The sequence below is a fragment of the Labeo rohita genome, unplaced genomic scaffold (genome assembly GCF_022985175.1).
Source record: "Labeo rohita strain BAU-BD-2019 unplaced genomic scaffold, IGBB_LRoh.1.0 scaffold_120, whole genome shotgun sequence".
NCBI lineage: Eukaryota > Metazoa > Chordata > Actinopteri > Cypriniformes > Cyprinidae > Labeo > Labeo rohita.
This window is the reverse complement of record NW_026127340.1, coordinates 52,348-68,495: the sequence shown is the minus strand read 5'-3', so window position 1 is coordinate 68,495 and position 16,148 is coordinate 52,348. Positions and strand designations below refer to the sequence as shown.

Here is a 16,148-nt window from a genome sequence, read left to right as displayed (position 1 = left end):
TTATGTATTGCAAAAGGTTCAAAAGATTTTTCTCATATTTACGTACACTAGGGATGTAACAGTATGAAAATCTATCACGATTATAGTGACAGAAATTATCATGGTTATCAGTATTATCACAGTATTGTTAAAATGTGCTGGAAGTGTTTGAAAAGTACTGACACATAAATTACTTCACCAAGTTTTACATTTAAAAATGAACAAACAACAAATAAAATGACTTTTTGTTTACCTAATCAGTAAAACAGTAACAGTACCAATGATGTCAGGATTTTAAATGACAACACGACTGACAACCATTTCGTCAGATGTAAACATACTGGTCCCGATACACTTCCTGTTTTTTTTTTTTTTTTTTTTCTTTTTTTTAACTTTACACAAACATCACAAAAAAATACAACCAACATAACATTTGACTGGATGAAAATGTTACATTAGCACCTTTAAGATGTATTTGTATATGTGAAGTAAAAAAAATAAAAAAAACAGGAAGTGCTTCTGGACCAGTGTTGTTTACATCTATAAAAATGGTCTATATGGCATGTTCAAATATCTAAAGTAAATGATCAAATAAAGCTTTGAAGGCAAACCTCACATTTCAGCCTTTAAAAAAAGAAAAGAGTTAAGTCAAAATACTAACTGATTAATAAATGATTGTTTTTTTTATCTGCTCCATAAATCTAGATAACTTATCTGAATTTTTTAAATGTGTAGAATCCACATAAGCTTGTTTTTCATCAACTGTTATAGGATATATATATATATATAATATATGTATAATACAGGATACAGCAAGGGCATAACAATTCAGTCTGTTTTTTGGCCAGACAAAAACTGCGCACAAGCTGAATGTAAATGTAAGTCCCTGTAAATCCACTGAATGTCACTAGATGGCGCTTATGGAAAAGCTGAATTAGAGCCGTTTCTGTGAACTTTGTGGATAAAGCAGTATTGCGATCAAGAACACTACTTTAGATGTTACATGGAGTGAAGATGAAAACAAAATGACATCAGATCTTTTCTGAAGACAGTCAGAACATTTAGGGCGGCCGTACACGGTGCGAATTCGGACAGTCGGAAGACCGTATGGCCACGCACACGTCACGAGTGACTTTGTTTACGGACGCAGTAGTAGACGGCACGATTTTAAAACCTGCCGATTTCGGAGGCAATCACATTCACGAAGTTCCGCGCCAAAAACATGGACTCCGAGGAAGAGATCCTTTCCTTTGTGGCAGCAATGGCTTGCGAAAAAAAAAAAAAAAAAAAAAAAAAAAAACGAAAGGAAGGGCATGGCAAAGAGTTTGGCTGAAGGGCAGACTTTCTTTTCTTAATCGTCGTCGTGGAAGATGTAAATTACACAATCATTGCGTGTCATGCAAGTTTCTGCAATTTGTGACGTTGTTTTTATACATGTTAAAATGCTGGATAGTTCAGGTATTATTGTATACATACTGTAACTTACATGTTCTATTGTTGTGGAAGAACAGTAATGCAGAATCATAAAACTGCCTTCAGGACTTTTGCTATATGGTTTTCTTTTCTTAGCTTCTGATTGGTCCTTTCCAGTTTGCTCAACAAATCGGCTCGTTCAACAGCACACATGTCACGCTTTCAATCCGACAGCACCCGAAGTTTTTTGACATGTTTAAAAATGATCGTAAGGTCGTGAAGTGCTCGTAAGGCACTCTGCTCGTCTCGTAATTTCTCACACACCATACGAGCCCCGACCATACGAGAAGAGACGATTTCCTCCGATAACCAAAAAAATCGCATGCGAGCTCGTACGACCTCAAAAATCGCACCGTGTACGCCCGCCTTTAGAGGTACATTCGTATAATTAATTAATTGATATATCCATTATATTTGTATAATTCCCGATTTATGTTTCTGCCAGTGGGCAACCCCCAACTGCGAAGTGAAACACACGGACTGCAAATACATTAGTTACCAAATAAAAACATTTTTTTCTATGAGGGTTGCGCTTCACTACATAAAATGATTTAATAAATACCTGTTTACAATAAGCACTTATTCGCGCGTACACAGAACAAAGTTTGAGATCGCATATGTAATATCTGAGGGAGCGAAGAGCCATGATCACTATATTTGGGAGAGCAAGAACGCTGCAATCCGAGAGATTCGTCCTCGCACCTTCTCGTATTACAATAATGCATTCTTTGCATTTGCTAATAAAATAACGTCGAAACTGCTTCAAATGAAGGGTGAAAGTGAGAATTGAGTCGTAAAAGCTGCAATCCATTTCTTATTGCTTAAAATGAACGGAGACTATCTCGTGTTTTTCCGTGCATGCTCGATCATTTTCGTGGGGATCGGCGTCTATGCCATTAGCACCCTTTTTAAACATCCCAGCTTTTCCGTCGTCTTTTCACACAAAACTACTCCGTGTGCCGTGCGCAGATGAGACTGTGCTTTATGCTGGACAGTATTTATTTATCATCAGTTGTTCAAATCGTGGTAATCGAATACGGTTTTAATGATAATTAAAATATGAAACGGTAATACTAACCGTGGGGAATTTTATCATGATTTATCGTCAAACCGGTAATCGTTACATCCCTAACTTACACCATGCAAACATTTATGTGTTTATGAATGTATTATTAAATAACACTGTTTATGTTACTGGAATTATAAAAAAGATGAATAAAAATTATTATGGGCATATACCACCATTTTATTACATTGATATGTTCTTGAAGCGAAAAATAACAATTGGGATATAATAATACTCGCTCTGCTAATTAATGACCAACACATTTGGTCGTTACCATTATGGCCATTAAAGTTTGTCATCATTTAACATTTTATTTACTTTGTTAGTTCATTTTTCTTCTTCCAGCTCAGTTCATGAACCACTGTCTATTTTTCAACAGGTGTTACCATATCCTCTCATTTATAGTTTCTGTGGTTTACAAAAGATATTTCTGTGGTTTGATGCTCATTTGATTGCTGATGTTCAAAGTAATAATGTTGTATGTGAGTTTTTGTAAAGCCTCCCAGGCATTTTGTATCACTGGGCTCCAACTCTTAGAGCACAATAATAGAGAGCTGAATCTGACAGAGTTACGCCAGTAATAGAGAGATCAGTGGATGATTGAGATGCAGTCGACTGAAACCGCTGGTCATCTGGTGTATCATTATCACCGCTATTTGATCGAGCACCTTCATACAGTAAATATTCTGGTTCTCTGTTTAGATAATGTCTGTACCAGTAAAGATAAACATAATTGCTGCTTGTATCATATGAGCAGCTCAGTGTCACAGACTCTCCTTCTCTTCTGATCACATCCTGGCTATCTGGACTAATGCTGTCAGCAGATGCACCTGAAATAAAATTTGAGACATCATTAAACCATCAGAAATATATTATTGTTCAGTTATCATGTAATTTTAAAAGAGCAATTTATATCCACCTGAAATTATTACGACAATCACTAGTAGACATCTCTCCATGTTAGCACCTAAGTTTAAACTGATTTTGAAAATGGTTTTAAAGTTGGCTATGTATTTTTTGAGGTTTATACATGTGCTTATAAACTAAATTTGATAAACGATAAAAATGGATGCATAGATAAATGACTACAGTGGGGAGGAGCTCAGCTGTTTGTGAGTAGAGTGGGTGTGACCAGTGACATCAAAAACAATCCTCAGTCCCTTTTTATTTTATAATGTAAATATAATGAGGATTACTATATATCAGTTTAATTCATCCTTATTCAAATTCAGGTTTTGTAATGAAATGGAATCAAAAGTTTGCAATAGCAGCATTTTATTTTATTATGTATTTTTTTATGCCTGTCGTGCAGTGATGTTTTTTTTTTGTTTGTTTGTTTGTTTTGTTTTGGGCTCAATGCAGTCACAGCTGAATATGAAAAAGCCTTAAAGAGTATACAAATCTATTTTGCCATTTTACGTTTGCATGCATGTTGTTTTAGGAGTGTTTAAAAAGGCAAGAATTGGCAAAGCAGTTCTTAGCATATGTGACAACTGTGTCATCTTTTATATTATTAAGAATTTAGGTTGACACAAACTTGTGGAAGTCTTAGTCACATCAGAGGTTCAATAACACTATTTAGATGCTTACTCAGGGTTCTTGTATGAGTGCTGATTGTATTTCAGTCACTGTGGGCTGCAAAACACAGTAGTACACAGCAGAGTCAGACACACGCACATCCTGGATCATCAGAGGAACTGTTCCTAATGTGGAGTCCAGTTTTGTATGAAATATCTCCTGAAATTCAGGCTCTGTAGTTCCCTTCCCAGTGGTAAAGTCACTCAGAATGAATGTTGGTGATCTGTTTGATAGTTGTTTGTACCAGTAGAGATAAGCATTTGCAGCACTCATGAGAGTATAATTGCACAATAAAGACACTTGTTTTTCCTCAGCAGAAGTCTTTTCTCTTCAAGGCTGATCAACACTGTCCTGTCCCCAGCACACTGAAAAAGATGGGATGTAGATTAATAATCAAATATTAAGTAAAGAAATTAAGAAATTAAGATATTGAGTAACTCAAGTGTAAATGATGAAATACTCTTCTTACCAGAGCCATTTGTTGTGAAGAAAAGAGTAATAATAAGCCATTTTGTCATTGTTGCCCTGAGTTGAAGAGAGTGAGAGTCAGACAACTGATTTGAGTCTCTCCCTATAGCAGATCTCACTGTTCTTAGTAGCTTCTCTTGATGTTTTCAGGAACTGAGCAGTCTCACACAAGAAACCCCTGGTGGTGGTAATAGATAAAAAAAAAAAAAAAAAATTCAAACTTTGGTTTCATTATGCTATTAAACTATATACAATCTCTATGTAGGTACAACATTTGTATGTTTGTGTAATTGTGGATGTTCTGATTTTGTAGGAGTGTTGAGTGTGTTTCAATCACTGCAGAGCACAGTAGTACACAGCAGAGTCAGACACACGCACATCCTGGATTGTCAATGGAACTGATGTTAAAGAGGTTAGTAGATTTGCATTAAATCTCTCCTAAAAGTCTTCCTCATTGCTTGATCCAGAATATTTCTTTATCATATATTATGGGGCTTGATTTGTTTTGTATTGGTAGCAGTAAAGCATTGGGAAAGCATTGGTTTTGTGTGTGCAGTTGATAGTTACTCTTTCACCGGCAGTAGCAGTTTGAACTTTTGTTGGCTGAGTAACACTATCCTCTCCTCTGCATTCTGAAAATTAATAGAAAATATGTACAATATGAATTATTAAGTAGCCCAAAACGAAAGTGATAAAATATAGTTAAATCTTGACAGAAATTCCATATTTAGGTGAACTTTAACTGCTCAAGTTGTAGTATATGGGCAGTTCATAGTTCAGTGCATATCTTCATGCTTCAGTTTAGGAAATTAGCAAATGCATGTGTATATATTGTGTTATAATTATGTGATCAAATCATCTTCAGAAAAAGAAACGGTGACTAAAAAGAGCTTGTTTTCATTTATTTTTGTCAGAGTAGAGCTCAAGATCTCTTCAAGATCATTACTGAAGTAAATGCTTGTCGCCCTCTTCTGCACCGCACGAGTTATTACAAGGTGACAATAACATTTGTGTTATTTATTCATTAAAAATTGTGTATAAATTGTAAGCATTTTAAATAAGAATATCAAAATGATAAATGTACTTTGATATAGTAGGGGAAGTATAAATATCTGTCAATCAAGTCATATTTTTATATTTTATAAATATTTGTTTTTTAGGTTTATAACTAATTGTGAAATTAATCAGTCACAGTGATTAATCAGTGTTAACAGAAATAGAAAATATAGCCAATATATAGCAAATATCATCAACCATCAGAAGCTCATCACCATGTGTTTTTGTATGAGTGTTGAGTGTGTTTCAGTCACTGTGGGCCTCATAGCACAGTAGTACACAGCAGAGTCAGACACATGCAGATTCTTGATTGTCAGTGGAAATGATTTTGAATTTTTGTCGTGATTTGCATTAAATCTCTCCTCAAAGTCTTTGTCATTGTGTGGAGTTGTACCAATTATCATCATCATGTATTTGGGGATTCCATTCATCTTTTGTTGGTACCAGAAGAGATATGGTGATGGATCACTGGTTTCATATGTACAGCTAATTGTTACAGATCTGCCTTCAACAGCAGGTTGAACTCTTGTATTCTGGTCAACACTCTCCAGAGAATCACATCCTGGAACAGATTTTAAAGCAAAATGAATTCATATTTTGCATGTTATAATAAGGCAGATTTGGAGACTCAAAAGCATACTCACCCCAGAAAAATGTTGTAACAATGAGAAAATGTCTTCCCCACTGATTCATTATAATAACTGTACTGTGTAACTGACATAAATGAACTATTTAATTCCCTGTTGTTTCAGCTTGTCTTTGGTAAGTTAAATATCATCTCACTGTATATATAGTGGCTGGGAGGAGCTTGTTCTGCTGAATCAGTACATGTTTGTTCTCTTCTTTTTTTTTTTTTTTCCTTGTCTTCCATTTCTTAGTTTTTGTTTGTTTGTTTGTTTGTTTTCTTTTGTTTTTGGGCTCATTTCATGAACCACTATTTATTGTTCAACAGGTGTTACCATATCCTCTCATGTATAGTTTCTGTGGTTTACAAAAGATATTTCTGTGGTTTGATGCTCGTTTGATTGCTGTTGTTCGAAGCAATAACAGTATGTGTGTTTTTGTAAAGCCTCTCAGGCATTTTGTATCACTGGGCTCCAACTCTTAGAGCACAATAATAGAGAGCTGAATCTGACAGAGTTACACCAGTAATAGTGAGATCAGTGGATGATTGAGATGCAGTCGCCTGAAACCGATGGTCGTCTGGTATACCATCTAAACCCCTGTTTGATCGAGCACCTTTATACAGTAAATATTCCGGTTCTCGGTTTAGATACTGTCTGTACCAGTAAAGTAAAACATAATTGCTGCTTGTATCATATGAGCAGCTCAGTGTCACAGACTCTCCTTCTGTTCTGATCACATCCTGGTTAACTGGACTAATGCTGTCAGCAAATGCACCTGCAATAAAATTTGAGACATCATTAAACCATCAACAAGATATTATTGTTAAATTAACATGTAACGTTGTTGTTGTTGTTGTTATTATTATATCCACCTGAAAGTAATACGACAATCAGTAGTACACATCTCTCCATTTTAACACCTCAGTTAACACTTATTTTGATAGTAGTTTAAGGTTTTTTTTTTTTTTTTTTTTTTTTTGAGATTTATACATGTGCTTATAAACACAATTTGATAAATGATAAAATGGATGCATAGATAAATGACTGCAGTGGGGAGGAGCTCAGCTGTTTGTGAGTAGAGCGGGTGTGGCCAGTGACATCACAAATAATCCTTGATCCCGTTTTATTTCGTAATGTAAATATAATGAGGATTACTATATATCAGTGTAATTCATGTGAACATCCTTATTCATTAAATGCGGAGTTTTATAACAAAATGGAATCAAAACTTCACAATAGCAGCATTTTTATTTTATAATTTTATTATATATTTTTTTATGCCTGTGGTGCAGTGGTGGTTGTTGTTGTTGTTGTTGTTGTTGTTGTAGTTATTGTTGGGGTTTTTTGTGTGTGTGTGTGTGTGAGAGAGAGAGAGAGAGAGAGAGAGAGAGAGAGAGTGTGTTTCGTTTTGTTTGAGGGCCCAATGCAGTCATTGCTGAACATGTTCTTGTATGAGTGTTGAATGTGTTTCAGTCACTGTGGGCTGCAGAACACAGTAGTACACAGCAGAGTCAGACACACGCACATCCTGGATTGTCAGAGGAACTGTTCCTAATGTGGAGTCCAATTTTGCATGAAATCTCCCCTGATATTCAGGCTCTGTAGTTCCCTTCCCAATGGAAAAGTCACTCAGAATGAATGTTGGTGATCTGTTTGGTAGTTGTTTATACCAGTAGAGATAAGCATTTGCAGCACTCGTGAGAGTATAATTACACAATAAAGTCACTTGTTTTCCCTCAACAGAAGCCTTTTCTCTTAAAGGCTGATCAACACTGTCCTGTCCCCAGCACACTGAAAAAGATGGGATGTAAATTGACAATCAGATATTAAGTAACTCAACAGATATTAAGATATTGAGTAACTGAGGTGTAAATGATTAAATACTCTTCTTACCAAAACCATTTGTTGTGAAGAAAAGGGTAATAATAAGCCATTTTGTCATTGTTGCGTTGAGCTGAAGAGAGTGAGAGTCAGACAACTGATGTGAGTCTCTGCTTTTAGAAGATCTCACTGTTCTTAGTGGCTTCTCTTGACGTTTGCAGTAACTGAACAGTCACACACAAGAAATTAAGACATGCCTCCCCCTGGTGGTGATTTTATTGTAATACATAAACAAAATGTTTAATGTTTTAAACTATTTTTAGTTATTTTATTTAGGTTAGGTTTTATTATGCTATTCAAATATATACAATCTCTATGTATGTACTATGTTTGTGTAATTGTGGATGTTCTGTTAGTGTATAAGTGTTGAGTCAGACACATCCTGGATTGTCAAAGGAGCTGATATTAGTAGATTTGCATTAAATCTCTCCTTAAGGTCTTCATCCTCATCGCTTGATCCAGCATATCGCTTTATCACATATTTTGGAGCTTGATTTGCTTTGTATTGGTACCAGCAAAGTGTTGGGAAAGCATTGGTTTTGTGTGTGCAGTTGATAGTAACTGTTTCACGTGCAGTAGCAATTTGAACTTTTGTTGGCTGAGTAACACTATCCTCTGCTCTGCATTCTGAAAATCAATACAAAATATTTACAATATGAATTATTAAGTAGCCTAAAACTAAAGTCACAAGAGGAGCTCAAGACGTCTTCAAAATAATTTCTGAAGTACATATGTCGCCCTCTTGCACTACACAAGTTATTGCAAGGTGACCGTAAAATTTGTGTTATTTGTGCATTAGAATTTGTAAGCAATTTAAATAAGAATATCAAAATAATGAATGTGCTTATGATATGGTGGGGAAATATAAATATCTGTATCAGTCACTCAAGTAATATTTTTATATTTTATAAATATCATGTTAATAACTAATTGTGAAATGAATATATAGCAAATGTTATCAACCATCAGAAAATTGTAGCTCATCACCATGTGTTTTTGTATGAGTGTTGAGTGTGTTTTAGTCACTGTGGGCCTCATAGCACAGTAGTACACAGCAGAGTCAGACACACGCACATCCTGGATTGTCAGTGGAAATGATTTTGAATTTTTGTCATGATTTGCATTAAATCTCTTCTCAAAGTCTTCGTCTTTTTGTAAAGTTGTACCAATTAGCATCATCATGTATTTGGGGATTCCATTCACTTTTTGTTGGTACCAGAAGAGATACGGGGATGAATCACTTGATACATATGTACAATTAATTGTTACAGATGTGCCTTCAACAGCAGGTTGAACACTTGTATTCTGGTCAACACTCTCCAAAGAATCACATCCTGGAACAGAATTTAAAGCAAAACAAATTCATATTTTGCATGTTATAATAAGGCAGATTTGGAGACTCAAAAGTGTTCTACTCACCCCAGAAAAATGTTGTAACAATGAGAAAATGTCTTCCCCACTGTTTCATTGTAATAACTGTAATGTGTAACTGACAGGAATGAACTGTTTAAATCCCCTGAGAGCACAGTTGTTTCAGCTTGTCTTTGACCCTGTTTTAACAATCATCTTACTATGCAGTCGCTGGGAGGAGCTTTTTCTTAATCAGTATGTTTGTTTGCTTGCTTTATTGTTTATACACACATCTGACTCTTATAGGTTTATTGTTTTTGTTACTATTGTCTTAATAAACAGTAAGTATATGACAACATGTTGAACCAAAATATATAAAATGTTAAAAGTGTATGTTACCTGATACTGCTATGAGAATTAGTAGTGGACACTCTTCATGTTGGTTCTTCAAATCAAGAATATTTTGAATAATTTTACGTTTACAAATGTATTACTCAATGCGCTATTTGTTTTAAGAAGTTTTTATGTGAATATTCACTTACTTTGTCATTTTAAACATTGACCTGAAAGCAATGCAGTGAAGACTGCCATTAAGACAGCTCCTAAATTCAGTGTTTTTTAATGTATGTGTGTGTGTGTGTGTGTGTTTTGGAATATTTCTACTTAGATATATTTTATTTGTGTTTTAGTAGATAATTCTTTATGTAGTCTTGATGTTATTTACTGTGATCCTTTGATACTTTGTTACTAAATAAGCAGGTGTTAGCATATTGTGGTTTATATATTCCATGTGGGTTATATGAAAGATAAATGTGGTTTAAAATCATTTGATTGCTATTCTTCAACTTTGTGTGTGAGTTTTTGTAAAGACTCCCAGGCATTTTGTATCACTGGGCGTCAACTCGTACACTGTAAAAAGCTCTTCAAGGGTGTTATCTATAGGAATTTATTTTAAAAAGTATATTTCTTCCAATAAATTGATTCCCTTTTCTTTTTGAATTCATTTAAGTTTTACATAAGTAAAAAGTGTGATTGTTTTTGTAACTTATTATTACCTATCAAAAAATTGTTTTTTACTGACCTTTACAATAAATTGCTTCTACAAAACTCTATTTAAGTATTTATATCCAAAGTAAAATGTCACGACCCGCTCACATGCTGCAGCAGAACAACGACATCCTTGCTCATTGTCACCTGTACCGGACCAGTTTCGGATTTCTTTGGAGTTTTTGGGGGCTTTATACAACGTGCAACACATGTAAGTAACTATTTACATCGCATAAAGTTAGGTTTTAGCCGAATGAGTCGCCAGGTTTCAGACAGTAACGTTAAGTTGTCAGTTTTGCAGGCGCCATGCGGCCTTACCGAAGGTCATGAAATTAACATTAATCTTTAAACAACTATCGCTAACGTTAACGTAGGATAGGTATATGTGAGATATATTGCCAGATTATGTTTCTACTTAGTCTGGGTACTTTAAAAAAAAACATCGTCGTTTTGTTTGTTTAAGGAGTCTAATAACGTTAGCCTCGGTGAATGTGAATTATTTTGTCTCAAATCACTCGTCTTAAATGTTCTGCGTCTTTCCGAATTAGCTAGCAAAACACTAGTAGCATGGTCTCTCATCCTTGTACATGTGTCAGTTAAAAGTTACCTTAACTGCTAGGTTTGTAGTCACAGTTGTTGTCCCTGCATGATTGAAAAAGATGAGGACATTATATTTTTGGCGCCTCTCTCTGCAACGTATCATAAAAATTCGTAAAAGCTTTAACTTAATATTTTGATATATTTGGTTGAAATATTTTATATTGTCTTAAACCATTTGTTCAACTAAAAAGATTGAATATTTATTTTGCATTGCAATAACATAAATGATCCTGAGGTTTTCATAAACTCTTCTTTCATTTGTGTTGCTTCTTTAGAAGACCATCAGATCTACTGATCTGGAGCGGCTGGTCAACGCATCAAGAACTTTTATTGGAACTGATACAGGTGAGGCAAAAGTAGTAACAATGTTGCAGATGCATATTAATACAATAAGTACTTTATTTACTTGTCTTGCCTAATTGGGTGAATATTGCAAAAAAAAAAAAAAAAAAAAAAAAAAATTTGTTTACAGCTCCTAATTAATATATAATATAGAGCTCTGTTGAATAGGTAGTGCAGAACCACACTGATAATGGGATTGTATGTTTGTTGTTATATTGCCTGCAAGATTCAGTTTTTTCATTATTCACTTACCAACTATAGGATCCAAGTACCTCTGTGGTAACTCTGAGATGCCTCATTGAATACATGGGAGAGAGTGGGCAAGAGCTCATCTCTGACTACTATGTAAGTATTGTTTAAAAAGCATAGTTTGACTTTTTTTTTGGGAAAAGCACTTATTCCTCAGTTACTGCATCAATCTTATGTCTGTCTGAGTTATAGTACGGAGCTGGAGTTGGGGATTGGTTAGCTTGTCTTAGAAATACTGTAATTGGGTGGAAATAGCTAGTCTGGCTCTGTAAAAAGTTAAAAAAACACACCTACAAACACCCAAATGTATGTGCAGGAGCCAGGGTCCAAAATTAACCTTTTGGTCTTCCAGTTGCTTGTAGACTTGATTTAAAAAATACTGTCATATTTTTCAACTGCAGTTTCACAAAAGTAAAATCCTTGTTTTACATTAATACAGGAGTCATAATCATCTGATGATATAACTGTAAGAGTGGCATTTTCAGTACTTTTACTTAACCACACCTGGCTTTTGAAGATTGTTCTCTGTTGCCACTTATTGTTCTGTTTATTCTCATACAGGGAAAAACGGAGAGCAGTGTATATGCAGATATATGTCTGCCGTGAACCAGATGCAGTGGGCATCATCATTGAGGGAATCCCAGTGCTTACTGATCTTGGAAATCTGGCCAGGGCATGTTGCCCGCTTCTGGGGATGACTTATGCTCTGAACCTGCAGTATCCACCACAACTCTGCAAAACATTTGAGGTGTTCCAAAGACTTTTTGTGGGACTTGACACACTGCGCCCAAAGCCTTCCTCCCAATTCATGACACTCAAAAACAAACTTCTGAGTTAGTTGGTCAAATGCCAACCTCACACTAAATGGCAATCTTGTTGTGTTTTTGTTGAGTTTTTCAGAAGATTGTTGTGAATGTTTAATTGTTAATTGGCTGCGGTTCAGAGGTTCTGTTATATAAACCATTTTATGGTAAAGTGTTTTAATACATACTAAGATATACTGTACTGTGCACTTACGGATTGAAGCTGAAGTCAGTTCTTTCTTGTCAAATGCTGTGATCCTGCCTTCCTGTGTTTTATTTTAAATTCAAATGTTGTGTGTCAAAGGTGTTCTTGTAAGGATTTATGTAAGATTATGCTTTTTTTTATGTTTCTTTGCTTCATCACTCTTGCTCGGTGGGCAGTTTAACTTAGAACAGTGTGGTAGTCAAGCACAGACTTCTTCAGTTCCTGGATAAGTCTCCAGCTTTTGGGCACTTGATGTGCTGAAGTTAGTTTTGTTATATCAAATGCTGAGGTCAGAGGCCCTTTATTTTATTTTATTTCAATGTCAAATGTTTTATTGAAATATAGCAGATTGTGCTTGAAACATGTTATTGTATTAGTTTATTATGTTTTAATACATAGGAAAATGTACTGTACTGTGCACTAAAGTCAGTCCTTTAGTGTTCTATGCTGCACTTAAAGATGAGGTTAGAAGTTTCTGTAATTTTTAATGTTAAAATGTTTACAACATTAACATAGAAATTGATTACAGAAACTTAGTGCACCCAATTGTTTGTATATGGCAGCTGTTATAGAGTAATAAACGTTGGAAACAAATACCTCTCTTTCTTTATTAAAGTTATGGCAATGCTAACTAATTATTTCAAGTGGATTGCAGAAATAATTTGTCTAAATTAATAGAGTAATAGAGTAAATGAATTAAAATCAAAAAGTTTAATTTTTTATTTACTTATTTTAACTAAGTATGATTTGGTCAATATGCTGCTCTTTGTCACAATGGTTAAACTCAAATGTTTTGCTTTATATTGTAGACTCTACTTAATTTTTTAGCATACAGTAAAATAAATAATACTGATTTTTACCAAATCAAAATAACAAGAAGTTCACTAAACTTACAAAAAGTAGTTGGAAAATGTTGCCTTAATTTTTTTGAGTTGAATCTAAGTAACAGTTTTTACAGTGTAGAGCACAGTAATAGAGAGCTGAATCTGACAGTGTTACACTCCTAATAGTGAGTTCAGTGGATGTTTGGGATGTAGTCGATTGATAGCGAGGGTCTGGTATATCATAGCTGCTGTACGATCGAGCGCCTTTATACAATAAATACTGAGGTTCTTTACCAGGATACTGTCTGTTCCAGTAAAGATAAACATATCTGCTGCTTGTATCATATGTGCAGCTCAGTGTCACAGACTCTCCTTCTCTTCTGATCATATTAGTATCCTTGTCATTTGGTTTAATGCTGTCAGCAAACACACCTGTAATAAAATTACAATCCTTTCCATGAATCAAATGCCATTCTTTCCCAAAACAAACTTTGATGATGAAAAAATAATTTTTTTATTCACCTGAAATGATGAGAATCAATAGCAGATATACCTTCATGTTGAAAGTTTTAATTGGTTTTGATCACAGCTTATCGTTTTTGATGTCCACACATGCAAACTTATCACTTACATCCAAAAATATCTCTCCATTTTCATTTTTCAGATCTGACCTGTTTTTAAAAGTAAATAGGTTAATGAATGCACTGGAGAACTGATATGCTTTATATTAATAATGTGGGTGTGGATTGTGATATCAAGACCTGCCCCCTTTTTTGCCAACACAGAGCAAGCTTTGTTTTTGATCTTGAATTTCATTAAACATTTATTCTGTTTTAACATTAATTACACTGGTGTACTGAAAATATTGATACACTAATAAAATTAAGCTTTTTGTGCATATACATACAATAAATGAATAAAATGGATGATTGTATCACAAAATGGGGATCAGCAGTGAATATGTTTTTTTGAGCTGAGTGTGTTTTAGTCACTGTGGACCTCAGAGCACAGTAGTACACAGCAGAGTCAGACACACGCAGATTCTTGATTGTCAGTGGAACTGAATCTGATGACATTTCAGAGTGAAATCTCTCCTTGAACTCAGTGACCTGATTTCCTCCATATTTGTTTTTCCTCATGTATTTAGGAATGTTTTTTTTTTTTTTTTTTTTTTTTTCTCTCTGGATGTACCAGAAGAGTTCTGGTGGTGTTGCTGTAGTTGCAGTATATTTGCATTGTAATGTGGCTGATCCTTCTTCAGCTTCAGTTACATGTTTATCTCGCTGATCAACTGTATCTGGTCTACACTGTGCAAATATATAATAATCATGTTACAATGGTACTAGAAATAAATATTAACAAATTAAATTAATGTATTATTAAATAAATAAACTTAAAGGAGTCATTGAATGCCCATTTTCCACACATTGATATGATTCTTTAGGGTCTTACCGAAAAGTTTATAATATAATTTGGTTAAAACGTTTCAGTGGTTGTGTAAAACACCACCATTTTTACCTTGCCAAAATGAGCTCTGCAAAAATCATCCCATTCTGAGGGATTGATCCCAATGCCAATGAGCTCTGCTCGCCCTGCCCCTTTCTTCTCTCTGTGGAGTGACAAGCCTGTTTACTTTAGCTGCATTTAGCTGTGTTTAGCTGCTAAACTGGCTAACTAGCACGTTATTAGGAAAGGTAATTGCAAAGATTCAAAAAAAAACCTTATACTCACTTCTGAGTTTGTTATTCAAAGCCTTGGTGTTGTTAGTAATAGCAGTTAACAATGTAAATATAAAGTAAACATCACCCCCTCCTATTTTCTTTTGTAAATTGCAAAAGGTTCAAAAGCCATTTATCACATACACTCTGCCAAAATTTGTGTTTATGAATTTATTATTAAATTATGTTTCTGAACTTATAAAAAAGATTTTTATCAGCATACGGCACTATTTCATTACACTGATATGTTATTCTTGGGGTGAAACATAACAATTAGGATATTTTAAATCTTTGCTCTATTGCTAATTAATGACCATTTGTTTGTTACGATTACGACCATTACAATTTATTATAATTTTCAACATTATCAGCATTTTATTCAGTTTGCTAGTTCATTTTTCTTTACCAGCTCAGTTCATGAACCACTATTTATTGTTCAACAGGTGTTACCATATCCTCTCATTTATAGTTTCTGTGGTTTACAAAAGATATTGCTGTTGTTCAAAGCAATAACAGTATGTGTGAGTTTTTGTAAAGCCTCTTAGGCATTTTGTATCACTGGGCTGCAACTCTTAGAGCACAATAATAGTGAGCTGAATCTGACAGAGTAACACCAGTAATAGTGAGTTCAGTGGATGATTGAGATGCAGTCGCCTGAAACCGATGGTCGTCTGGTGTACCATCTATTCCACTATATGTTTGAGCACCTTTATACAGTAAATATTCTGGTTCTCTGTTTAGATACTGTCTGTACCAGTAAAGTAAAACATAATTGCTGCTTGTATCAAATGAGCAGCTCATTGTCACAGAATCTCCTTCTCTTCTGATCATATCCTGGCTTCTTGGACTAATGCTGTCAGCAAATGCACCTGCAATAAAATTT

General features: G+C 34.6%; 1 long non-coding RNA gene and 1 gene segment (V, D, J or C); one reads left to right on the top strand and one right to left on the bottom strand.

Moving 5' to 3' along the window:
• Positions 1–6,616: 6,616 nt before the first annotated feature.
• On the bottom strand, positions 6,617–7,202 carry LOC127157797 (T cell receptor alpha variable 18-like). The segment is given in 2 exon segments: positions 6,617–7,021; positions 7,119–7,202. Coding segments are annotated over 2 exon segments (354 nt in total).
• Positions 7,203–10,473: 3,271 nt separating this feature from the next.
• LOC127157798 (uncharacterized) lies at positions 10,474–13,215 on the top strand. The gene is made up of 4 exons (XR_007825997.1): positions 10,474–10,735; positions 11,400–11,469; positions 11,728–11,811; positions 12,277–13,215. It is a non-coding gene; the product is annotated as an uncharacterized LOC127157798 (long non-coding RNA).
• The last annotated feature ends 2,933 nt before the right edge of the window (positions 13,216–16,148 follow it).